At 38.6% G+C, this 27,552-nt stretch overlaps 1 protein-coding gene across 1 annotated transcript; it reads left to right on the top strand.

Annotated features, from left to right (window-relative positions):
• Positions 1-379: 379 nt before the first annotated feature.
• Positions 380-27,552, top strand: golga7bb (golgin A7 family, member Bb). The gene is made up of 5 exons (XM_079854424.1): positions 380-499; positions 11,527-11,652; positions 12,691-12,843; positions 17,200-17,301; positions 27,205-27,552. The coding sequence occupies exons 1-5, from the start codon at positions 488-490 to the stop codon at positions 27,286-27,288; spliced, it is 477 nt and encodes a 158-aa protein (XP_079710550.1). The 5' UTR covers positions 380-487; the 3' UTR covers positions 27,289-27,552.

The following is a 27,552-nucleotide window of genomic DNA, read 5'->3' as shown; positions in this document are numbered from 1 at the left end:
AGACAGACTCTTTTACACATACCTTACCCATATCACATCTCAATAGCTGCAAGATTGTTTTGCAATAGAACATCAACACAATAAGTACACTGTACCAAACAATTATTATATATTTTTATGTAAGTAGCCTATAGTTAAAGACACCTATCATAAAGTGGGACCAGTCATTCTTATATCGTTAATGTTCTGCTGAACAACCATTTTTGTAATGTAGGCACTAAAAACATCTCAAGAAAAAAAAAGAAAAAAAAATTATTGATGAAACATTTTTTTACCCCAGTGTTTGTGTCCTCGGATTCTCTACGAAGATCTTGTTTCTACAGGCATGAAGTGAAGCACATCTGTACTAGTCACTCCTCCTCCATCAGTAGGACGCTACTCCACCCTCTCCAGTGCGTTCATCTCTCCGTCCGTTACTGTCCCACGAGTGGAGAGGATTTCAGCACCGGGACAGATCCACCACACATCCACCAGCGTCTCAGGCATCATGGCGACAGAGGTAAGAATCATTAACATGTTCATTTGAGCTGCATGCGAGAGGAACAGACAGGAGAGCGGGTCCGTTTCATTCGTATCGTTTGTGTGAAGTTATTTTGACACCTGCTGTGGGGTTGAATCACGACGTTTCCTGTAAACGCTTTAGATGAGACACGTTCAAAGAAACCAATTAAGAAATGGAGACGTTGTTTATTTAAAGGCTGATTTCGTCGACATGACAGTTTTCCTTTGAAATCAGCCAAAAGTGAAGCATCATTATTTTGTGTTCAAAAGCAGAGGATCTACAGAATAAAGAGTGAATGACACAGACGGACTGATGTATTATTCAGCACCCTGGACAGAGACACAGATATACTGAATAACCCAACACATGATAAAGTAAAAGTATTTATTGTGCGACTCTCTGGAATACTTGGTTCTGATTGGTCAATTGCGCCGTTCATATAGCCCTTTTCCCGATTAATAACCGTGGCAACGCTGTGTAACTGAATATTGATCGGGGAATCCTTCGTTTCTACCTGTGCTCCTGTCTCTACCAGATTAAAAATAAAATAAAAAATAAATAGTCAAGTGATACCATGATCACGAGTTTATTTTGCAACATTATGTCTTATATTTAAACTATAATGCAAAAACGAATGTATTTGCTTTGCTATGTATTAAAAAGCGCACACGTCGCTAGTCCCTAATAATGTTGGGTTATAAATAACCCAACGTGTTTTAATGTGTAGCCTACAGGTGAAAGCGCTGCAAGCGGCGATTGACTCTATATTCTGATTGGTTGTCTTGTCGAGGTTCTATATTTAAAATGCATCATCTGGTTATTTGAATTGCACTTTTCGCTAATTGGTACACATCTAAAGTTAACGATTTTCTTTAATCAGTTTACCAACAGATGTTCGTGACTCAGATGCATACAAATGAATAATGAATGAAATATGATTGTGTTGCCTACATAGGGTTTACATTGTTCATAACGCTAACCGCGTTAATAGGCCAACCTGTAAAACAAAAAGTTGAGGAGACTGACAGCATCTGACCAATCAGAATAGAGAACGCAGCTATCATTGGTAATTCAAGCCAATCAGCTTCCAGGTTCAATTTAATGCGTCGTCAAGCTTGCCTGTGGACAACTGTGGAAGAAAAACATTTAGGCAAAATATCGATGAAATCCAAATGAATGAAGGATCTTCATCTATGCATTGGTGAGTACTGAGTAGATGTTAGATGGAGTATAACTTCTTTCATGTGTACATTTTGCTTGATGGTGCTCAATTTGTTTTGTTGATTTAGCCTATTGACAACTGTTGCTGATTGGTGGATTATAACAAATCATTAATTATCAATACAATTTTAATTATTAGTAATTTATTAAAAATAAATAAAAAATAGAGAATCCTGCTAAATTTTATTGATTTTAATCAATACCGTTTCACATATCAGCCTCCCTAAAAATTCCCCTCACTGACCACCACCACTGTTAGCACCCGCACAACAATGCCCTGACAACCACCTGCAATAGCTGTTTAGCATCATGGTGTTATGCATGGCTAAGCATCACTTATTCATAAATTAAAAATTCATTCTTTTTTAATATGCTGAAGCATACACATCTCTTTTCTCCTGTTTTATTGGCATATCTTCCAGATCAATTTTCTCTCTTTAAGAATAATGTCTGTATATCTGCCCTTTATCCTTAATGCATAATAAACTCCTATCCAAACTGCATAATAAATGGTTTATATTTAGGCATCTGTTTAGATTGCATGCACTTCCTGTTTACTCAGCCATCTTGTTTACAGATTTATTCAAAAGGTAGGCAACTCCCTCCAGTGAGAATACACAATGAGATTCCACAGTTTGTAATGTATTCAGGGAAAGAATTCTTTCCCACAGCAACCTAGATTTTACCTTTACTTGGTTATTAAAACTGATTGTTGACTCTCACCTAGCCAACATTCACTGGGGAAAAATAGTTTTTGCTGTCACAAGAAGAGTTGTCATGCACTTGCTCTAGGCATCTTGTGGTCTTGTTGTCCTACATCAGGCTTTTTTTCATTTAAGCATATTGGAATGAGTCATTGGAATGTTCCAAGAATGCTCCGAGTGCCTTTCCTCCGCTTCACTGGTCAGTTTAGCATTCAGTGAACTCTGAGGCATCTTTAGATGGATCTGTAGTTTCTTCTTTGACAAGCACCTCAAATCAAGTTCAGTTAATCCTTAAAATAAATGATGCTGTTTTATGTTCTGGGGCTACTGTGACAACTGATGTGTGATGTGTTTCTTTTTTTTAATGCAGAGCTGCTGCATTAGACAGTCTTTAGAGGATTGATTGCTATTTATCTGTCTAGATGAGACTCCAAAATGTTTTTACCCTTGTGCAGGGGCCACAACAAAATACTCCCAACATTGATTTGTTGCGTTTGGGCCTGGGGCCTGGTAGCAACACACACACACACACACACACACACACACACACACACAGAGAGAGAGAGAGAGAGAGAGAGAGAGAGAGAGAGAGAGAGAGAGAGAGAGAGAGATTTTTAAAACTGTATTTATGAGTTGTTGTATTTTTTGTCCCAATGGGTCTGCAAGGGAGCTATAATTTTAACTATGTATAATATATTAATTTGCTTATTTACTATAGGTTAGTCTTAACCCTATTAAAGGTGAACTAAGTAACTTTTTTTACCTTAACTGAACAGCTTCGGAGTCATTGGAATGGTTATATTACTTATTTCGGGTTGAATGGTGGTCGTTTCGCACCCCCCTGGTGCCCGTGAGCGGAAAATCCGCACTTGCAACTTTGAGCCGGCGGGCCGCCGGTCGCCGCGTCAGGAAGTCTCGCGTGATATCAGGTCTCGCGATGTAAACAATTGCTTTACGGCCAAAAGAAATCTGCTAAAATGCTGTCATTATTGCGCTCCCTCACGCTGTTCGAACCCGAATGAAGAAGACGTTTTAAAGAATGTCCCATCTGCTTTGATGTCGTTGATCTATAGCCTCTGGTGTCTGAGAATCACCAACGAGTTTTTACAACAGTGTTGTCAAATATCTATTCCGAAGCTGTGGGGGGAGCTCTAGAGAGAAACCTGCGAGCAAAAAGCGAGAATACAGCGAAGAAATCCCGAAGCTACTGAGTGCTGCTTTAAGTTAGTCACAGGTGATCCAGTCTCCAATCCATAAGGGGGCACACGCTAGCCTGGCAAGCCAGGCCCACATCAAGATGTTGGGTCTGGGAACTCACCATTGGCAGGACTCAATCCGAGGGGCGGGATAAACGGTTGTCTTTCAAAAACTCTCTGCACGCAATAGGATAGTGCTACAACCAACCAGAGCGTTTTCCCACCAGCGGAGCTAGTTGATAGATTAAACTTTTGCCGTATCTGGTCGGCAAAACTACGAACACATCTTCCTTTTTTAAGAATGACTTCAGTGCCGTTCTTTGTTCTTTTCTCAAAGAACAGCTTAACTCCAAGTCCTCCAGAGTCGCGGCCAAAGCCGATTTGAAAGACCGCTGTTAGCCAGCAGCAGCCGCCATTCTTTGTTTTCAAGTAGCAGGGAATTCACACGGAACCGTCACAACTCTGTCATCATTATGTTAAGCCCGCCCACCAACTCTATACACAATGTGATTGGCCTGACTAGAGTTTGTTTTTTACAGCTCGAAAGTCAACGGAGAGTTGCTATACCCTGGCTGCAAATTAAAATTTGCTGCCGCTAGGGTGCGTCTAGATTTCTAGGCTAGGCAGTGGCACACACTGTAATGCAATGCTTCTTTGTTAATCGCCACAACAAGAAAAAACACAGAATGATGATCTATGCACCAACTCAAAACAAGAGTTCAGATGGCAACCAAGAACTTGCTAGTAGCCTATACGCTGAGTTTTGAGAGGGGGCATGTAAATGTACTGGACTTGTAACCGTGACTTGTGTGTACCGTTACACTAGTGTTGTTTTTGGCAGCCTGTTTTAATTTAGTTTTAGTCTAGTCTTTGTGTCAAGCTGTCATTTTAGTTTTTATTAGTTTTAGTCACGTTTATACTGTTTTTAGTCTAGTCAAGTTTCAGTCAACTAAAAGTCTGAGCATTTTAGTCTTATTTTAGTCAGAATTATCCATGACTATTTTCGTCTAGTTTTCGTCGACGGAAACTTATAACATTTAGTCTAGTTTTAGTCAATGAAAATTGTATCTTAGTCTCTTTTTAGTAATGCAATTATATTTGAAAGGGGTGGTATAATGCCCTTTTCATAAGATTGTAAAATAAATCTCTGAGAATGTGTATGTGAAGTTTTAGCTCAAAATACCCCACAGATAATTTTATATAGCATGTTAAAGTTGTCACTTTTTGAGGGTGAGCAAAAACGCCTCGTTTTGTGTCTGTCCCTTTAAATGCAAATGAGCTGTTGCTCCCAGCACAGGGGGCGGAGCTTCAAGAGCTCTTGTCCTTAGCAGCTTCGATTACCTCACACAGACATGCACTTTGTCTCGTCTCGTTTTGGTCAACGAAAATGAAGAGACATTTTAGCATAGTTTTTATTTTGTAAACCACATTTAGTCTCGTTTTTATTCATCAACAATATTGCATTATACATTTCATTATAGTTAGCATTTACGTTGCGTCTCGTCTCGTTTTCGTCAAGTGATAAAAGTTGGTTGATGACGATATTTAGTCATAATTTTCGTTGACGAAAGCAACACTACGTTATACCCTAGTATTTAGAAAAAGTGAAACAATACATTTACTATTATTATTTTATTTATTCATTTATTTATATTATTTAGAGCAATGAAATTAAGCTTTTGTCCGATTTAGCAAACGTCTGGGGATAGTTTTATCCCCCAAGTATAGCTAAGTAAATCCACACAGATAAAAACACAGCTGTCTCCGGTTACACGCTTGCACCCTGTGCCAATCCCAATTAATTATACACAACTCAATGAACTGTTTTTACTTGTGTTACTTGTTAACTGTGATCTCCAGAATATCTTGAGTTAATTAGAAGTGAATAGACATGGCAGAACAAGATTGTAAAACAATGTTTCAGTAAAGCAGTCATATTGCTCATATTGAACTGAATTAACCTAACCAGGAAAATTATGCTGTTCTGAAACAGTTTTACAGTTATAAGACTAACTGAACGCTTGATGAAAAGATATTTGCATCTAGAAAAAAGGAGCGAGAGAGGGTGGACAAGCGAAGAAATGAACACGACAGAGAGCAGTTCTACTGTGTAACTGCCCTTTTAAAGTGTCACAGCTAAAGCAACCTGTAATTTGTTTCATGTGACCCTGAGGCCATGTGCACTCAGCATCTCTGGTAGCGTTTAGAGAACAACATACTGCCCTTCCAAGAGCTTATTTTTTAAAGGCATGGCATGCACTGTTTACTTTCAATGAATCTTACGAATCGTTTTGATGTTCTCCTTCTGTTCAGCCTCTGGTAGGTGGCAGATGTTTAGCAAATGTGAGGAGGTCAGTTAAAAGTTGACAATCTGAATGTAACCTGCACAATTATGCAATAATAACATTTCATAATGGTGCTTTGAATACTTGACACAAATTGGCCTATTCCAAATTATAGACTTTTAGCAGTCAGATGCCATTTGGTTTGCTATTTTGTTTTCTACTGCAATGAGATTAATATATTTTTAAGTGTCCAAATAATATTCTGTACTTAATGCTAAATACATTCAAAGCAATTCCTGTGAGTTTATTTTTTGCCTGAGTTGTTCAGCTGATTTTATGTGAAAATCTGTTTAGACAATCATTCACTTATAAACAAGCTTCAAAAGGCAGCCGCATTCCATTAAAAAGCAAATCTCTTGGGGGACGGGAAAGTCAGTTTATAATCTCCTGGTATTTAATTAACATGGAGAACAGAATGTGCTTAAGATCAGAGTGTTTGATTATAAAGGCATCTGTGCACAAGACAGCAAATTTCTATTGATCTGTTTGTGCACAAAGTACCAAAAAAAAGTTGTCCCAAAATTGTTTGGAACGTTGTTGATCCAACCCTGTTTCTGGTCCACACACTGACTTACATAGTATTATTTTTTCCTCCATACTATGGAAGTCAGTCGGTGCCCATCAACTGTTTGGTTTCCGACACACTTCAAAATATGTTTTGTGTTCAGCAGAAGAAACAACTCATACATATTTGGATCATCTTAATCACTTACTCAATGATGAAGGAATTTTCATTTTTGGGTGAACTATCCCTTTAAGTTTAGAATTTACATAAAAACATTTACAATATTTGCTACTTATACATATATATTGTTCAAAAGTTTCGGTTTTTAATTGTAATATTATTATTTTTTATGTTTTTGAAGAAGGTCCCTTATACTCACCAAGGCTGCATTTGTTTGATAAAAAAAAAAAAAAAAAAACGGTAATACTGTGAAATATTACTACAATTACTAATATCTGTTTTCTATTTTAATTTATTATAAAATGTAATTTATTCCTGTGATAGCAAAGCTGAATTTTCAGCATCATTACTCCAGTCTTCAGTGTCACATGATCCTTCAGAAATCATCCTAATATGCTGACACGTACTGACCACAAACTATTGAACAGTAAATTCACGCATTGTAGAAAGATTTTTTGGGACTTTTTTTTTGCATTGTTTTTCCCCCACCACATTTACTCAGCCATAACTGTCAATAGCCTATAAAACTACACACCATAGTCCATTTTCACCACCAATAAGAATGTTTTTTTGGTGTGTTTGCCAAAATGCTAAAATTTTGTATTCTTCATATACTTCATTTACTTTAAGCCACAATTTTCAAATAAATAATTTATTTTGTTTTTTCATTTGTTTTGAAATATCATGAGATTCACCCCTCTAACACCTTAGACCATATTTGTTTTCCTTTGTTTCTGTTGTATGTACACAATCACATTTTGACAAGTGTCTTGTCTATGTGGATCTACATAATGAACCTAAATGGCTACATACAGTATTGCAATACACTAGCGGTGAAGAGTTCAGGGATGTTGGGCAGCTGGCCTGTGCAGAGTACTAACATGACATGATTGATATATATTACATTGCATTTGAATGGTTTCAGTGCCTTTTATGTGCTGCTTAAAACTGAGCCCATATAATCTGACTTGCTCTTTCTCTCTGTAATGATACACAATATTGCTAAACACCCAGCCCTGCAGGGCAGAAAAGAGTTTTTTTTTTTTTTTTTTTTTTTGTCTCTCAGTCGATTGGAGTCCTTCACTTATGACATGTAGGCCTATAAACCACTATTCAACTGAAGCAATCCTATATTTTTGCTTCCTCTACGGTGTCTCTCAAGGGTTTAAGAGCACATCAGCATTTCTCTTTTTCTGTGGGAAGAAACCCGAGCGCTGGAAATGTTCTGCCTCTGTCACATCTGTTTAAAATCATCTTCCCCATTCACAAAGGAAGGAAGAGGAAATGCCCCGAGAGCCTATGAAGTCTTGAAGGTACACATCTTTCTTCCTAATATGCCTCTGCAGATCTGCTCAGCTCCTTATGAAATATGTCTCCGTGTTGGCAGCATCTAGAATCAACCTTTGCCCTCTCAGATGTTTCTGCTGGACAGGCCGTTTCATTAACATTCATCCTTTTCCTGAACTGATGAATTTTAATTGGCCGTGACCGTCTCTCTGCGGAGGGTTGTGATGGCCGATGATGCTAATGGTCTCACTTCAGGAAAGTCACTGTACCCTTGCTCACCTTTCAGACTTATTCACCAATTACTGCTAACTTTGACAGTTCAGGACTTACAGAAACTGGATGGTTTATCTTCCTCGCCTCAGCTTAAGCCCACTAACCACCTACAGTTCGTTTACTGACTGTCTGATGCCAATTGGACACAAAAATAGCAATATCTGGCAGACATTGACACTTCCAATCGGATTTGCTGCTAAAATTTTTGTTGTTGGCCCTATAGAGAATAGAGCTGCACGATTAATTGTAAAACACCCATGCAATCTTAAATGACAACAATTTGTCTATTTGTCTATTAAAACTTGGTATGAAAGCTCGGCAAACAGTCTTTTCAACCACACAGTATCATTATTTATGTTACAATAATCCAAATTATTGCAGAAGTACTGGAATAAAAGTTTATAGTTCCGATATAAACCCTGATGTCTACGGTAGTGATCAAAATAGAGTAAATCACCTAATAAAGATTGTAAAAATTACATTGTTACACCAGTGGGTGGTGACAAATGACTGTTAAAAAATGTATTTGTCATTGAATCATACTTTCAATAGATTTGTTAAAAAATGCTGATTCATCCAGTAATAAAACAAGTGAAGTCAGTAGCCCTCTTTCACACAGTAATCCTAGTAAATTACCGTAAAATTACCAGAATGACTTTGCCGTTAAATACACAAATATGCTGTCCACACATGTTATCTTAACGGTAATTTACCAGTAAAGATGTGTGAAAGGGGCTTTCGAATCATTCATTCAAACCGATTAAAAAAAAATATTTAAATAGTTTTTAATTAGACTCCAGCAATTAAGATTTTGTCAGAACCTCTAGTAAATTACATGTTATTTTGCTTAGTTGTCTATTTAGTTTGTTCTGGCGCTTCAAGCAAGTATGGTTGAGCTTCTGTTTATATAAAAGCCTAAGTTCAATCTGTTTATCATATAAAACGATCGTGTCTCTTCAGAAAATTTGGTCTAAACCGTTCAATTCATAAGAATTAGTTTTACGATCTCTTTATGAACTTTTTGAAGCGTCAAAGTGGTAGTTGCTTAGCTGTCAATGGTCAAATGATTGGTCACTTTTCATGTTGGTCAGACAGAACTTCCGATCTTGACCAGAATAAGCTGCAAATTGTACAAGACTTAGCAGTCAAAAGTATTATTGAAACTTCTCTGCATATAACTTTTAGATGACAGTTTAGATGACCTCCCAAGTGTGAATAATTTATCATGTCTTCTGGGAAAAATCCAACTGTGGACACTCATGTGGCCAGATAAGCCACTTGCTTGTGGTTATGCTAACAGCTGCTGTGGGATTTCAGACAGCAGAACAGCTATTATGAGCATCTTCAACCTGATTCTCCCTGAGCGATGCCTCCCAGGAGGAGTGCAGGGATAATTAGGCTCGTCTCATTTGGCATGAACTAAAAGGCTTTGTGTGTCGTGGCAACAATGAAGACTAATTATCATTAACATCCATCCTTATGAAGCTTTGGTTGCTAATTCTGACTTCCTTTGTGTATTTTCCAGTGCTAGGCGTTGTGAAGTCAAAATGACAACATGTAGTTCAATTTATTGCTATATGCATGAAAAAGGCCACCTTCCCCCCCCCGTACTGAACTGTCCCTTTAAGTTGTGCTGTATTAAAATCAGTAAATACACTAATTATATAATTAAAATTGAAAGAATTAAATACCGTAATTCCAGAGCTGAATGTTCTTTAGGTTTCACACTCTTATTTAATGACGAATGAATTTACATGGCTTTTGCAGTATTTACTGATTACAGGATTACAGGTTTTACTCGCAAATAGCAATTTTATACCTGATAAAATATTTGAGCTTGACATAATTAGATGTAGGCATAACTACATTCAACTACATTTTACCTACATTTATACTCATTAACAAAAATTACTGGTCTAAATAATAAAGTTCAAACTAAAGGCAAGTGAACAGTCAGTAAAAAATAAGAACAAATACAGTAAAGTAATTTCTTACTGTAGTATTGGACAGAAATGTAATAATTTGGACAAAATGTAAAATAGTATTCTGTATAATTTAAATATAGATTAATCTTTGTTAGAGATGTTTTGTTGTTTGATTTACACTAATGACAGATGCTAATTACACTATTACAATTACTCTAATGCTTTCTTGGTGAAACAATGGAGATATTTTAATATGATTTTTTAATATGAAGTGATTTTTCCATCATCTAATTTCTGCACTATATTTTCTGTGAATGCACACGAATACAGCATATTGCCTGTAAAGGACTGTTTAACCTTTATAATTCTTTCTGTATGTTTCAGCACTGGCCCTATACAGAGTAGGTTAACTTTCCTATGTTAGCAATAGAGCATTAACAATAGACTTATTTTTGGCATCAAAGCTTTCAGCAATTACACTAATGAGACCACAACTGTGAGGCCAATTAATTTTTGCTGAAAATAAAGCTGTGAGCCTTGTCTTACATCTTGATCTGTTAAAATATGGATTTGTTTATAAGGCGGAACAAGGTCTCGAAAGAAAGAAAGAAAGAAAGAAAGAAAGAAAGAAAGAAAGAAAGAAAGAAAGAAAGAAAGAAAGAAAGAAAGAAAGAAAGAAAGAAAGAAAGAAAGCCTGAGGAAAGTATGTTCTTAATTCATAATGAAATTTCTGAAACACATTTGCCTCCAGCCACTGTGAATAGACTGAGTTCTGGAATATTTCTGTCCGACTGTATTGTCAATTAGAGAATCAGGAGAAAGAGGATCCATCAGGTTTCATTCTCTCTCTTGGCTCTCTAAATTTATGATGTTTCCAGAGCTGGTGAAGATGGTTTTTACACATAGAGTCCTAAAACAACTCATTGAGTGTTTTTTTGCGTTCTTTTGATTGATGCTCTGTCTTCTTTCTGGCCCCAATTTTATAAACATGCATATATGTTCCTTCATATTTTAAAAAATTATTGCTTTAGAGGCCCCTGTCCATTATTCATTTTGATAGACTGAGACTATTGATGCAGGTCCAGGGTCTATCATTTTATACTGTAGTTTTTCTGTGTGTCTTGGAAGACATAGAAACCATAAATCATTAAATTAATTGACACAATGTCATACTGTCCGGACCCTCTCAATTTTAAGTGTCAAATCTGACATTCTTATCCACATGTACAATGATTTAACTGTGCAAGTAAAAAAGCATTTACATGGAAAATGTATAAAACGATACACACAAGGCTCTAGTTATATCAATGGCATAGTGACTGCACCATTTGTCATTTGCTTAAGAGCGACACCTTTGAGACCACTGTCTATTCTGTGTCTCTTTGTAGTTCCACAACCTCCAGGAGCTTCGTCACAGTGCGTCTCTGGCCACCAAGGTCTTCATTCAGAGAGACTACAGTGACAGCACCATCTGCAAATTCCAGACCAAGTTTCCCGCAGAGCTGGAAAGCAGGGTAAGTTTCAAATGAGGGTTTGGGGCGACATCTGATGTGTTCCTGCCCTTTATGTAGGCGCACATCCCATGAGGCATTGCTTTTTTCTTAAAACTTTTGATTGCATCGATCTTAAAGGGATTAAACTTTCCTTGATCTTTTGAAATGAAAAGGTCAATGTAAACATATTGTAATTTATCATACTCAAAATGCCTTCCCTTGTTTACTGACACTAAGCTGTAAAAATGGCTCCTTCTGAACTTTGGAAAATTTCTGACGTCATAGAGATGATATTGTATAATACTGTATTGACGCATGTCGATCCGTGTTTACACATCAAAAGCACTTCTGCAACTTGCCCAATTGTATACTACCATTCAAAAGTTTGGGGTCAATAAGTGAAAATAAAGACTTAAATTGTTACAAAATGTTCTATTTTAAATAATTCCGAATCTTTTTTTAAATCTTAAAAAAAAAAAAATAACATATTTTCCACCAAAAAATATTAAGTGTTTTTAACATTGATGTGGCGAGCAGGACGAGGGCCGTGGGAGAAAGGCGCGAGGCCGGTGGCGTGATTGCTGATGAGCGACACCTGCGTGACGCACCGGTCTCGTCCTGCTCGCCACAACTGACAATAATAATAATAAGACAATAAGAAATGTTTTTTGTGGACCAAATCGGCATTTTCGAATGATTTCTGAAGGATCATGTGACTAAAGCCTGGAGTAATGATGCTGAAAATTCAGCTTTTCCATCATATGATTAAATTACATTTTACAATATATTAAAATAGAAAACAGTTATTTTAAATTGTAATAATGTTTAACAATATTACCATATTTACTAAATGTAGCCTTGGTGAACACAAGAGGCTTCTTATCAACTCCAAACTTAGGAACAGTAATGAATATTATTTTTATTTTTACGAAACCTTTTTTTTTTTTTTTTTTTTTATACATTTTATCAGTTAATCCATTCCCTGGGAATCATTTTTGTCTTCATAATAGTTTTTCGTCGAATAAAACATCATTGGTTTGAACTTACTGTTGTGCACAGATCGAGAGGAGCCTGTTTGAAGTTACGATGAAGACGCTCAACTGCTACTATGCAGAGGCTGAAAAGATTGGCGGTCAGTCCTACCTGGAAGGCTGCCTGGCTTGTGCTACGGCCTACATCATCTTCCTGTGCATGGAGACACGCTATGAAAAGGTATCGAGATAGTCTTCTCCTGTTTCATTTACAATACACTCAACATTCATCAAGATGCCAATTCTGATATGTAAGATTGAGAACAACTGCAACCCATGGAAGCCTTTGAAGATCAAAGAAGAGCATTCAGGCCTGGTCATCCAAGGATTCACAAAGAAACAAAACATTAGAAAGTTTGAACATTTTTGATGTGCAGACCCATTTAAATCTGACCACACACGTTCGCATGTGGCAGATGGAAATCACTTTCTTTGAATAGCAGTCAAACGAAGTCGAGATAAGGTTTGATATGCGTGGTCATGCCCTACTTAGACAATAGTTCCATTGTGGCGAGCACCTGTCCACCAATGGGCAAACCTGACCGAATCATAACATGACATTCAGTGCTGCGTACTTCCAAAGGGCAGCTAATTTCTCCACACAGGTGTGCATCACCTGCACTGAGATAGAGCGGATGTAAAGTCCGTGCTATCTCTCTCTCTCTCTCTCATACTATAGTCATCTTCATGCTTTAACATGTTTGAAAAGTGACGTCGTTCATGCCTAACCCGCATTATTCAACTATGAGGTCACATCAGGCTTTTTCAGAGAGTTATTTGTAAACTCCAGCCTATAAAAATGCCCACCTTAATGGTGAACTCTGATAAACTGCACCCACCCATGATGAGCAGTTTTGTTTGTTGCTCCAGCTGACAGGAGGCCACACATGAGTGGACACGGATGAGTTCCCTCATGCCCCGGGCTAGCATGATAGCATCTTCCTCATCAAAGTCGAGTGATTGCACACACAAGTCAGGGCAGCGGAGTCAAAGATTTAGAGCGTGCTGGACTGTCACACGTCAGCTCGAGATGGTAAATCACAGAATGACCTTTCGTTTTGAACAGAAGCAGCAGTTTTCAACCTGTGGTACACTAGTTTTTTAAAGAGTACATTTCACATTTTTACTGTAAAGTCAACATAAATCAATAATAGTTTAATAATGTGTGTGTATATACATGTCAAACGTTTGTAATAATTACTTTTTTATTATGTTTTTGAAAGTAGTGTCATATGCTCAACAAAACACTAATGTATACAGTTAAATTTAAAGTTAAATTTAAAAATAAATGATTTCTATTTTAATATGTTTTAAAATGTAATTTATTCCTGTGATTTTAAGAAAAAAAAAAAAACTTTTATTTAACAAGGATGCATTAATCAAAAGTGACAGTATAGATACAAAATAGTTTTATTTCAAATAAACCTTTTTAACTTTCTATTCATCAAAGAATTATGAAAAAATATATATCATAGTTTTAACTAAAATATTACAGCAAAAAGTTTTTTCATTATATATGCACACACATGCATATACTGTATATATATATATATATATATATATATGTGTGTGTGTGTGTATATATACTGACAATTTGAAATTTAATTTAAAGGGGTGGTTGATTATGATTTCACTTTTCTAACTTTAGTAAGTGTGTAATGTTGCTGTTTGAGCATAAAAGTTACAACGCTCAAAGTTCAAAGCAAAGGGAGATATTTTCTTTTCTTTTCCTCTGTGCCGGGTAAAAAGTTAAGCATTCTGTAATATTTCTGAGTCACTAATGAAATAAGCAAATGCAAAAAAAAAAAAAAGGTTTGGTACATGTAAATGCAAGCTCCTGCAGCTTGAGTGCTGCTGCCATTAAAGCTAAAGGGCAACAGTACCAGACACTGAGACATTCATGTTAATTTTTCACTTTAACTTTCCACTCAATTTATTATGTTGATATAAGTTGTAATGAAAATTCATTTCCACTGGTGGTCTCATGCTTTTGGACCTCCCTCCATATTTATATGGCATTTTTATCATGATAAATTAATGTAATTTTTTGGATAAATGTGGGCTTGTACACTTTGTTCTGGAAAAACGTATTTCACCTTGTGTTGCGCCAAGTAGCATATTAGCAGCATGTGTTGGATTTACTCCTATGAGTCATTGCTCATCTTGAAGTTTGTTCATGGCCACTGAACTCCACTGAACAGATCTGTTTTCTCTCCTTATTACAAACATCTTTTCACGGCCGGTTCTGTAGAGTGGAAAGCAAAGCGAAGCAAAGTGATGCACAGTTTCACCCCACTGGGGTAGAGAAACACGGGCAGCCTTTGCAATGCTCACTTGAAAAGTCAAACAAGTAAACTTGAGTAATCTAAATAAGCTACTGTTAGATGCCTTTTATAAATGTAATATAATATATCATATAATATCATATAATTAGAACAGTATTATTAAGCAGCACAACTGCTTTCAACATTGGCAATAATAAGAAATGTTTCTTGGGCACCAAATCAGCATATTAGAATGATTTTTGTAACACTAGCTATGTTTTCATCCACCTATTTTTATGCCCATTTTGGGATATCGCATAAAAAACGTTGTATATCTCTGGGATTGAACCATCGAGGGCCTTTAAAGTGAAGATATTAAAAGGAAAGTTTGTTAAGAACCAGAATCTAGAAGGATATTGAGATACCTTTAATACTTCTTGAGCAGGCCAGGCATGCAAACTTGAGTGCTTTCTCACATTTTTTAACTGTCACCGTTGGCAACAAAAATGGCTAAAGTCAACAGATTTTATTAATAGACTACCAATCTCTGTGCAAAAATAAAATTTGATGCTGCTGTCTTTCTAAAGTATTTTTTACCCCCCTGTAATTTGGCTCCAAATCTGTGAAAACTGTCATTTTGATCCCAAAACAGTGGATTACTCAGTAAATATACATCCATGGCTTTAATCACTATTCATGTTTGTCTTTCTATAGAAAAAAAATGAAAAAAAATTTGAGCTGGGGACCTCTGGTTGATTTGACATGGAATGACTCATTATAACGAATTATATTTATTTTTAAAGGACCTTTTTAAAATGCTTTTTTACAGTTTCAACATTCTTTATTGTATAATGTAGCTGTTCGAGCATGAAAGGGGTCTGCAAAGTTACAAAGCACAAAATAACTCCAAAGGGAGTTATTCTCTATATCAGTAAGCACTGTTGCTGAACTCTTTTGTAGTCTTGTATTTATTTATGTTTTTTCTGGGAATGATCACATCACAATATTCCTCATTTAAAAAATTCCCGCCAAAGGCATACACAAAAAAAGAGGGCGAGACCTGGTTGAGTTGCATTAGTAGTAAGCTTATGTTGAAAATTTTGGTTATGGTAAGGGGCATGGCATTTCTGAAACACACTCAAGAGTGGTTGACCAATCACAACACACTGGTCCAGCTGTCCAATCAGAGCACACTGCACTTTTCGGAAGGAGGGGCTTTATAGAGACAGGAACTAAACAGGGGTGCATTTCCCATACAACAACATAACTCGCTGCTTAACTAGCTAGTCACAACTGTTTCCCGTAACCACATTGTCGCAAATTTGTCGTTCAAATACGTTGGTTAATTATGTCACACAGGTGGTGGAGTAATTATCTTTTTTTCTCAGTTATTTTACTTCCAGATTCAATCATAGGCTCGTTTTTACATACTAGAGCACTTATGCACACGCGCACTCTTCAAAAACAACGCTGTAAATCTCTTGACAAACTAAAAGACGTAAATGACATATGTATGTATTATAAATAAAAGATATAGATTGTACTGAATGTCAGCTTGCTTATTTGGCTTATGATAAATATTTATTGAGTCCACGTCATACAAACAAGAAACTATGCTTCTTACCACTGGTCAAGAGGTGTCGTTCCAACCACACAACTTTGCAATGCAGTTTGAATGTTCATTTGAACTATTGTTTCGGGAAACAGTAACACCCCTGAGCGGTACTAACAGACTGGGAAGAGAGATTCTGCAATAATGTAAAATATGTATCTTTTGAACATTCAAACATGAAAACATTCTTGGAGACCTCAAAAACTAAATCAAGGCTTTGTACAAGGGCATTATATGGCCTATATGGCATTATAAAGTAATAATAATACTTATTATTATTATTATTATTATTATTATTATTATTAATGTTTTACTAATTCTAGTTATAAAAATATTTAAATGTATTTATAAAGGCTATTCCATTAGAAAATAAATTTAGGGAGTAACTTTGTATCTGTCGTAATTTAACGGATTGTGGAATTTGGGTGTTGCTTACCAAAAAGGAGCCAGCTGATTGGAGGGGAGCGGATGAAAAGTGAAAAGTGAAGAGGGATAAAAAAAATCAATATTTATTTTATTTAGAACGAATTATAAAACTATGTTGTTATTGTTATAGTTATCAGCCTTGGTATGAATTGGCCTATTAGTAGTAAGGGAATTATGATAACCTTTATTTTCCTCTTTGTCCCTCTAACTTCTGTCCTTTCTCTGACTCCCACAGATACTGAAAAAGATCAGCATGTATATTCAGGAGCAAAATGAGAAGGTCTATGCACCCAGAGGTTTGCTCCTCACAGACCCCATCGAGAGAGGTATGAGAGTGGTATCCTTTGTAAACAGTCCGGGATGGTTTTCAGTCGTATGTTATGCTTTTTTGAAGTGTTGGCACTGCCACAAACAGCTGAGCATGATCTAGTTGTGAACTTTGATGACTTATTCTGTTTGTTTGCTGAAAAGACTTTGTTCTTTTAGCTGTCACTTCAAGCTAAGATACTTTCTCATGACCATGCTTTCCTTTCTCTTCTGATATTCCCAAAAAAATGGTTTATATTTGCTTTGGCACAACATGATGTCAGTCAACACTGTTGTGATTGTGTGCCTTCTATTCGTTCCAAAGTGGGAAGTCACACTTTCATAAGAGTTACATACTATACAAAGAATATAACTTCACCTTCAGCCATTCAGGAGGGGTGACAGTTTGATATGTTGATATAAAGCAGAGAGGAAAATCGTCCTTATTTTGTAGGCATTTCTTTCCATTTTCCAGCACGATGGTTGTAGCTAGGAAACTGTGTGAGACCAAAAAGCTGCCTGAGGCTAGACCTGATTGGAAACACTTTGTCTGTGTGATTAAAGAATAAGGAAAGTTTGTCAAGACAAACAACTTAAAGTGTTTTACAGCTAGAGTTTGAAGTCATTCATATTTCAAGCCAAACTGAACATCTGTCAGTGGGATTTATTGGGATAACATTTCAAATCGATATAAACAAAAAGGAAAATAATATTATCAAAAAGGGAACAATCTAGTTTTGTTGCATCACAACAAACTGATTGCTTCCAGTGCACATTTAACCCAAATGGTGTCATTAATGGAATTTGTCCTAATTAAATATTACTTGATATGTATGTATTTGTAATAATAACTCAAATATCTACATTATTTTTAACTTATAATTTAATAACTCAAAATAATTAAGTACAAAATTGAGGCTTTGGGAATTACCATAAGCCCTTCTTCTAAATTAAATTAGTTACACTACCATTTCTAAAGTCTGGGCAAGTAAGTTAATTTCTTCTTTTTTTAATAGTCTCAAAAATTAATACGTTTATTCAGAAAGGATGCATTTAATTGATTGAACGTTAACTTTGTCAAAGTATCCTAATGAAAAAAAGTTTCCACAAAAAAAAAAAAAAAAAAACATTTTCAACATTGATAATAATATTAAATGTTTCTTGAGCAGCAAATAAGCATATTAGAATGATTTCTGAAGGATTGTGTGACACTAGCTATAGTATATTATGTGCATTTTGGTATATCACATAAAAAAAAACCCACTATGGATTATGGAAATGCGAAGACAAGCATAAATTCTAAAAACGCGCATAAAAAACATTTTTTTTTTTTAAATCTGATAAGAAGACATGGGCATAAACTACAACGGAAACACATTTACCAAATAAATCCCTCAATGCGCAACAAAAAAACTCATGTGACTTTGCCTCAACAGTGGATGTGATTGGATTACTGGACTAATCAGCGGACCAATCGCATTGCACAGCATCTCAAATGTTGGTTGGATCAAATCAAATGAAATGCTGGAGCCATAAAAATGTCCCAAAATGATCCCAAAAGTGTCTCACATGATTGCGTTCACAAACACCATGCATTAGAAACACAAGATAACATGAGAGAGTTTATTGCGTTTCGTCTGCATTTATGATGTAGGACAAAAAGAGCCACAGTGGCTTTTCATTCCATTTTTATTACAGACAAGTTTGTTCCCTTGAACACATGGGATGGAAATTGCTTTATTCGCAAATGTTTTTTGTGATATTCCAATTTTGCACACAAGTTAAATTCGCAACTTTGGATGAAAGCTAGTGAATGATAGCTAGTGAAGACTGGAGTAAGGATGCTGAAAATTCAGCTTTGCCATAACATGATTTAAAGCTCCATTATAAAACATTTCAAAATAGAAAACTGTTATTTAAAATTCTAATGATATTTCACAATATAACTGTTTTTACTGTATTTTAATCAAATAAATGCAACCTTGGGACTAGTTCTTCGACAAACACCAAATTACAACAGATCAGTGTGTAAAACCTGTGTTTGTTGAAGCAGTTTGAAAATGATGCATATGTTTCTCAAAATTATAAATCCAACCGGTATCATGGGAGTGTTTGAAATGTTGCTGTCTGTTGGGTCAGTGGGAACTAGACTAATTGTTTCTAAGCAACTAACCTAATGAGATGTTGCTGCATTGCTCCTGTCAAGTCTTTTGATGCATAGCTGAATACTTGTCAGTTTGCAGATATCAGGCTCAACACACGGCATGTTTCCCAATAGCCTACTAGTTGCCTTGGCAACCCATTCCCTTTTTGATTATTATTTTGGCTTAAACTTTTTTTTTCCTTTTTCCAGAATATGTATCAAAAGAATTATCATATATAATGAAATTTCAGTGTCTTTCAAGCAACCAGCGCCCACACTTTAGGAAACCCTGCTGTAGAGAGATGTGGGTGTGTTTCCTCTCTCTCTAGGTCTAATATATGTCAGTATTGTTGAGGTATGACAGTAAATGCACCCTCAAACGATCATCCAGGAACATATTATTCTTGGATCCCATAATTTTGGGTGATTCCTTTTGGGAAATCTATCCAGTGGACCATCAAGCTAGCTTGGCAATCCTGGTTCTTCTCCTTCCCGCTGACTGCAGGCCCGTCTGGCTTTGGCAGGCCTTCGTCAGCTCACAGCCCTGCGGATTCCAACCAGCTGTCACCTTAGGAGCAATGGGCAAACAATAGCTGCCATTCAGTTCCTACCACACTGACCACCAGTAACTCATCGCAGGGCTTTGGTTTAGCTCACAGGAAAGACATTTTCAAGTTAAATTAAATGAAACAGTTGATGGGTTAAATTCCATTATTGCTATGCTACTGAGTTTTCAAAATATTGCATATTCTCAACATCTGATTAGGTCTAACTTTCTTGTGGAGAGGGAATGCATTTAACAGCTGTCCAACTCTCATCTAAATCCATTTTAGGATCCAGATTGGAGTCTTGTGGCATTTAGTGTATGTCTGTCAGCTTTGAGGTTATGTGTACTTTGCAAAATAAACATTTATCAGAATTACACTACCGTTAAAAAGTTTGCAAAGAGTCGGTAAGATTGCTTAAATGTTTATAGAAGAAGTGTCTTATGCTGACCAAGGATGTTTTTATTTTATCATCAGTAAAAATGTACCCTTAGAAACAGTAATATTCTGAAATATCACTGCACTGTAAACATAAGTGTTTTGTATATTATTTTAAAATGTAATTTATTCTTCTGATTGCAAAGCTGAATTTTCAGCATCATTACTCCAGTTTTCAGTGTCACATGATCCTTCCGAAATCATTCTAATATGCTGATTTGCTGCTCAAAAAACATTTATTTTTATTATCAATGTTGGAAATGTAACGATATAGACTCAGACAGCACACTGGGAGACCAGTTAACATCAGTTTATTGAAATTGCACAGAGAATGACCACACATTGATAGCAGGCGGAAACAGCGTGATGAGGGATGATGAGATGTCAACAGAAAAGTAATAGTGCTTTCCTGAATATAACAGAGTGGGAGAATGATGGTTGAGAAGCACACCTCAGTTGTCGATGACCAGAAGGAAACAACGGTGACAGGGAAATGCACGGAGACGAAGGAAAACGACTATGGAGATGGTGACAGAGTGGAGATTGTGGAACGCTGGAGAAGGTATAGGAATCTTTCATAAAGATGTAGTCAACAGGTAAGTAGCATTTCGAGTGTCAGTCTAGTATCCGCTTGGGAGAAGAGACAATGTGTGTGACTGAGGTGTGTGCTTAAGTAGTCCATGGCTGATAAACAACAGATGCAGGTGATTAGTATTCGGGTGACAATGATCGTTGTGAGGGTGTGACGGTGGAACCTGGTGTACCAGAATCTCCCGCACAGCGTAAATTGGGCCTTCCTCGATGATCATTGGAAGGGGGGGATTCTCCACGGGAGAAGCTTCTGTGAAGGTTCTCCAGGTTCTGCGGAAGAGGGAGAAACAGGTGATTAATGTGGTTTTAATAGTGACACATGAAATGTGGGGTGAATCCTGTAGTGTGAAGGTAACTTAAGTTCGTAGGTGACCGGGTTGACCTCACGGATGATGGTGAAGGGACCAGTGCACCTGGGACTCAGCTTCCTACTTGGCAGTCGTAGCCTGATGTCTCTAGTGGAGAGCCATACCATCTGCCCGGGCTTTTGGGTGGGAGCTTCAGTCCGTCGAGCATCGGCATGGCTCTTCTGGCGTCTAACTGCCCGTTGGAGATGGTAATGAGCTGAGGCCCAGACTCTCTCACTCTCCCGGAACCAGTAATCAACTGCGGGAACATCCGAGGGTTTCCCGGACCATGGGAACAGAGGGGGCTGGAAGCCAAGTACAAATTGAAAATATGTAAGACCTTGCAAAGGCAAAAGACCGCAACTTTGTTTTTGGGTGAAAATGAGTTATTGATATTTTTTCACATTCAAGACATGGCATGAGTCAAGGCATGACTTCTCACTTTTTGCTGCCATTACAAAGGCAGAGTACAGTAACTTTAAAATAGTGGTCAAAAGTCAAGTTTGAGCTCAAGATTTTTTATGTAGATCATTTTCATTACTAAAACATCTAATTGCCAGATTTCCAGTGTCCTACCTATAATAAATTTGGTGGGACATCTAAAAATCTTTAAAGTCATTTTTCTCAGTTCCACATTCTAGCGAGTTAAGGTCTTTTGCCTTTGTAGGGCAGAGTGATAGGTTGTTTTAGGGAGTTCTGGGCATACTCGGCCCAGGCGAGGAACCGGTTCCAGGAGTTCTGGTGGCCGTGACAGAAGGTTCTCAGGAAGTGACCTATCTCTTGTATTGTCCTTTCCGTCTGCCTGTTGGTTTGGGGATGATATCCAGAGGATAGGCTGACAGTCACAAAAGCAGTCTTCCATTCATCCCCCTCGCGTATCCGGATGAGGTTGTAGGCACTTCGGAGGTCCATCCATCCATCCATCTTCTTCCGCTTATCTGGGGCCGGGTCGCGGGGGCAGCAGTCTAAGCAGGGATGCCCAGACCTCCCTCTCCCTAGACACTTCCTCCAGCTCTTCCAGGGGGACACAGAGGCGTTCCCAGGCCAGCCGGGAGACATAGTCCCTCCAGCGTGTCCTAGGTCTTCCCCGGGGCCTCCTCCCGGTGGGACATGCCCGGAACACCTTCCCAGGAAGGCGACCAGGAGGCATCCGGAAAAGATGCCCGAGCCACCTCAGCTGGCCCCTCTCGATGTGGAGGAGCAGTGGCTCTACTCTGAGCTCCTCCCAGGTGACCGAGCTTCTCACCCTATCTCTAAGGGATCTCCCAGCCACCCTGCGGAGAAAGCTCATTTCGGCTTCCTGTATCCGGGATCTTGTCCTTTCGGTCATGACCCACAGCTCATGACCATAGGTGAGAGTAGGAACGTAGATTGACCGGTAAATCGAGAGCTTCGCCTTGCGGCTCAGCTCTTTCTTCACCACGACAGACCGGTACATCGACTGCATTACTGCAGAAGCTGCACCGATCCATCTGTCAATCTCCCGTTCCATCCTTCCCTCACTCGTGAACAAGACCCCAAGATTCTCATCCCAGCCGCTTCACACTCGGCTGCAAACCGTCCCAGTGCATGCCGAAGGTCCTGGTCTGATGGGGCCAGCATGACAACATCATCCGCATGACAACTTCGGAGGTCCAACTTGGTAAAGATGGGCAGTTGGGACGAGGGGAAGTGGATACCAGAACTTCACAGTGATCTGGTTGAGTGCCCGGTAGTCAATGCAGGGCCTCAAGCCTCCGTCCTTCTTGGCCACAAAGAAAAAACTCGAAGCAGCAGGGGAGGTAGAAGAAAGTATATAACCCTGTTGAAGTGCCTCCTGTATATACTCCTCCATGGCCTTCTGTTCAGGGATGGAGAGAGGATAGATCTTGCCATGGGGCACTGACTTACCCGGTATGAGGTTGATGGCACAGTCCCATGGTCGGTGAGGTGGTAGTTGTGCGGCTCGTCTTGGGCAAAACACATCACTGAAGGGGGTATAATCAGAAGGAATATCCAGGATTGTTTCTCTTGGGGAGTTTCGATCGAGGTGGACAGGACAGGTAAATGTTTGACTGGCTGGCCTGCTGAGATTGGTAGTTCGGGAAAACAGGAAGAGAAACATTTCTCACCCCGTGGCCCAAGACAGAACCGGTTCATGCTGGATGAGCCAAGGGCGTCCAAGAACGATATCGGCGGTGGAATTCTCCAGAACCAGGAATTTGATGTTCTCAACATGAAGGAGACCCACTTGGAGTTGTATTGGCCCAATGTAATGGTGAACTTGACCCTGGCTGAGGGGTTTTCCAGTTATAGAGTGGACCTTGTAGTAGATCTTGCTGCATGTCAAAGAAATGATGAACGATATTTTAGCTTTTTCTGTGGGGAATAGCTGTGGCTGCATCTACAGGGCCAGCGAGCACTGAAGGAGGAATCCATTGCATTCCTCTGCCGAACCAGAATAGGATGCTGGAGTGACCATGGGTCTGGTGATAACGGTGGCTGAAGAATTGGTGAGGGGTGCAGCAACTGATCGTTGTGAGGGTGTGACGGTGGAACCTGGCGTATCCGTGACAAGAAACAGTTGTGCTACTTAATATTTTTTGTGGAAACCCTGAATCTATCTTCTTTTATTTTCAATTATTCATTTCTTTAAAAATCAAATTGACCTTACACCTTTGAACAGTTGTGCACTCATTTTAATTCTCTTCTGGGAAATTAGACCAACAATATTGATGAATATTTATCTTGAACTCATGGGCGTATATGTTTTGTTTAATGAAATTATAAAATTGTTATGAATTGTGTTGACAACTATTTTGAAAAGTGTTGTGTAATGACATAGTGTTTGTGAGAACAAAAGTGAAGAATAAACAAGATGGATGATGTTTGCTACTCCTGTTCTCGTGCTTTATTGCTGCTTACTAACTCCTGCCAGACACCCCAAATTGGTAACAAGGATTAGGCTCTTTTTTTGTTTTTGTTTTTTGCTATCGTTGGTCATGAAGATGGCTGTTGCTAACGTGCCTTTCACAAGTTTTTTCCTGCCTTTCTAGACTCTAGACTCCATTGCAGCTTTCATTGGCCAAGGACCACCCAAGAGGACGTCTGACCGACATGTAAAGCAACAAATCTCAGTTTGTTTTGTTCCGCGTCATGTTTAGGGCCATGAGAATGTAAAGTCAATGTCCCTATGACTGATTGCGTGCATCTAATAAATGATTCATTCAAGAATGTTGTGCATGTTTACTGCAATGGAGCCGCAAGCTTCACATACTTTTTAAAATCCAGTGTTTAGTTGATCCTGATAAGCGCTCGTTGTCAATGCTGTGTAAATCCATGAGGGGGTTCGGCGTCACGGCAGCTTTGTTTCCAGGCGGACCGTTAAAGACAAGTGGAACACACGTCTCCTGGAAATCCTGTGGAATTTAACCAATCAAATGACGACTTCGAAACTTCTGAAGAGTTTTCCATTTTGTGTGCCATATGCATCAGACGTTCAGCCAACAGTCTGTGGGTGTGATGTCTGAGGCTAAGACTAGCATTGCCCCTGTGAGCCCGCTATGCGTTCAGCACATGGCTTTCACAGCTGTTTTCTCTTCCATCGACTTGGCTAATGATTACTACCAAGTGATGTTGCATGAGTACAGTCGTGACCTCACAGCCTTTATTACTCACAACAACGGACTGTTCTTTTTTTGTCTTTCTCCTTATGGATTGGCTTCAGTGCCTGCGGCATTTCAGAAGATGATGACCATCATACTGACTGTCATCCTGGACAACATTATCATCCAAGGGCATTACCTGCATGACAAAGCACTTTAAGCGGTCTTACCACGACTAGAAGCTGTGTGTCGCTTCCGGCAAACCAACCTGCTGTTCTTTGCTCATACTGTATCAGCAGAGGGTCTTCTTTTTGATTAATCACGTGTACAGGCGATTCAAAATGTCCCTGCTGATTATCACGTTTGCCCTTTCCTACTTTACCTGCAGATGGTGCTGTTGCTCCAGCTCCTGCTGATGATGCTGGTGAGGAATTTGTTGTATCTGCCGCCTGTGGTTCTCTGTCTGCTGCTGATGTTGATGCTGCATGTGCTTCTTGTCCTGCTCTAACCAAACTTTGTACACAGATTACTAGTGGTTGGCATCCATCATCAAAGGGACTGGACGTTGAGTTGTTGCAGTGTTATAAACTGCGTCTGTAACTCTCTGTTAAGGACAGCTTCATCTTTCGGGGCTCACAGCTGATTGCACCTGCTTCTCTTTGGTCTGTGTTGGTCTCCATAGCACACAAAGGACATCGGGTAGAGGTGAGAGCCAAACAACAACTTTGTGATCTCTATTGGTGGCTAGGGATGGATGCTCAGGTTCATGATGCTGTCCGTTCCTGCTACGTGTGTCAGCTCAATGACCATTTGACACTGCTGCATCTGACTGCAGGTTTGCTATAACCTTAACAGACTATTAAAGCCAATGGCCTGAGGTCTCCTTTGCTCGCACTGTACAGATTCTGTGGTTTAGTTTCTGTCATCAGTCTTCAGTCGCCATGGAAATCCATTGAGTATAGTTACTGATAATGGTGTTCAGTTTAAATCTGCTGCTTTCGTTGCTTGTCTGGAAGGAAGGAATATTTGTCACCATCATTCGTCTCTCTATACTACCCGGCAGCTAATTGTGCTGTATAGAGGTTCAACCATGTGTTCAAACACACTGTCCAAATGGCCATCCAGCTAAATATGCCATGGAAATCTGTGGTAACCGATTTCTCACAGGTGTACCGTGCCACTCCACATGCTGTAACTGGTGCTTCAACTGTTCCGCTACTCTATAGCAGGAACATGCGCACAGAACTGTCTATTTTGCTATCTGCTCCTGTGCAGTCATTAACGGACATGACTGTTTGTCGAAGGCTTATATGGCTGCAACACAAAATAAAAAAGTACACTGATGCTAAGCGGGGCATTTGCTCTCCTGGTTTTCCGGAGGAGGATAAAGTGAGGGTATGGAACCCCTTGCATATTCCTAAGGGACACCGAATGTTTACTGAGTTCAGTTGCCAAAAGATTTGGGGTGGGTACATACATTCTTAGTGATGACATGGAATGAATGATGACATGGAATGCTTCCCCTCTCACTCTATTTCCATGGACACCAACATCTCCTAAGAACACTGCTCACCACACACACACACACACTTATACCACTAGACCTAAACATGATGTTTAGTAGCCTATATAGTTGCTTAAAGGACTATGTTACTTAGATCTGATGGGTTGTTCTGAATCTTATGTGTGGATGTGTCTGCATTGCTGATGCAACTCAAATGAACTGTTTGTTTGTTTTTTGTTATCTTGTATGAAACAGTAGGGTTTAAGAAACACTATTTAATGAGTTCAATCACATGAAGTAATAAAATGTATTTGAATGCAATATAAGTCACTTTGGATTAAATCATCTGCCAAATCTATAAATGTAAACATGACACCACCTGCTATTGGCTATTTTTTTAAAAGGTTCGAAAGCATTGATATATTCACCCAAATGTCCACAAATGAAAACATGACCACAAAAACAAGACTACTGATTGCAAAAGTTCATAGATATGGGAAGGAGGCAGGAACTGGCAAAAGATGGGTGTAACTTTAATGACAAAATAAACATAAAGTAGACGAAAGTAAACAGCAGCCCCTCACAGTCGCATGTAAACATAGTAAAACAACATTAAGTCCCAGGCCTGCTACTCTCTTATCTTCCATTGTCTTCACTCCTCCTTTTATCATAACATTCGCTCCACAGGCCTAGCTCCGTTCCCACATTTTTAATACAGTATTTAGACTTCTCATACCATGTTTCAACATTGCAAATTTTAACCCTTGACTGTGGCCATCCAGATCGAAATCTCCATCTTCGAGGACAGTGGCTCCACCAGCTCCAGCTCTAGTGGAAGTTCTCCAACCAGTAGCACGGCTCAATGACTGGAGGAGCAGCACCAGGGATACGGGTACAGGGGGGTCTGTACGCTCCCCAAGATCCGCATGTTGAAACATGAGAGCACCAGATTTTAAATACTGAGTGAGAGAGAGGAAGTATAAGTACTGCTCACTCACTCGCTTCTTCCAAACAACAAGCGCAAAGCCAGGAGCTTTAACTCACAAATACAACTCCCCTTCCCCATCTCATTTAATTTAACCTCCTTTGCATTTCCATTAAGTGACAGATATCAGACGTTAAGTTGATCA

Source organism: Squalius cephalus, assembly GCF_949319135.1.
Source record: "Squalius cephalus genome assembly, chromosome: 21".
NCBI classification, from domain to species: domain Eukaryota; kingdom Metazoa; phylum Chordata; class Actinopteri; order Cypriniformes; family Leuciscidae; genus Squalius; species Squalius cephalus.
The sequence above is the reverse complement of the archived record's forward strand: the minus strand, read 5'-3'. Positions and strand labels throughout refer to the sequence as shown.

Bases quoted from the DNA above. Each gene is read 5' to 3' on its own strand.
- golga7bb (XM_079854424.1), top strand. The intron at 11,653-12,690 runs GTAAGTTTCAAA...TGTTGTGCACAG, and splicing joins CCGCAGAGCTGGAAAGCAGG to ATCGAGAGGAGCCTGTTTGA. The intron at 12,844-17,199 runs GTATCGAGATAG...TGACTCCCACAG, and splicing joins TGGAGACACGCTATGAAAAG to ATACTGAAAAAGATCAGCAT.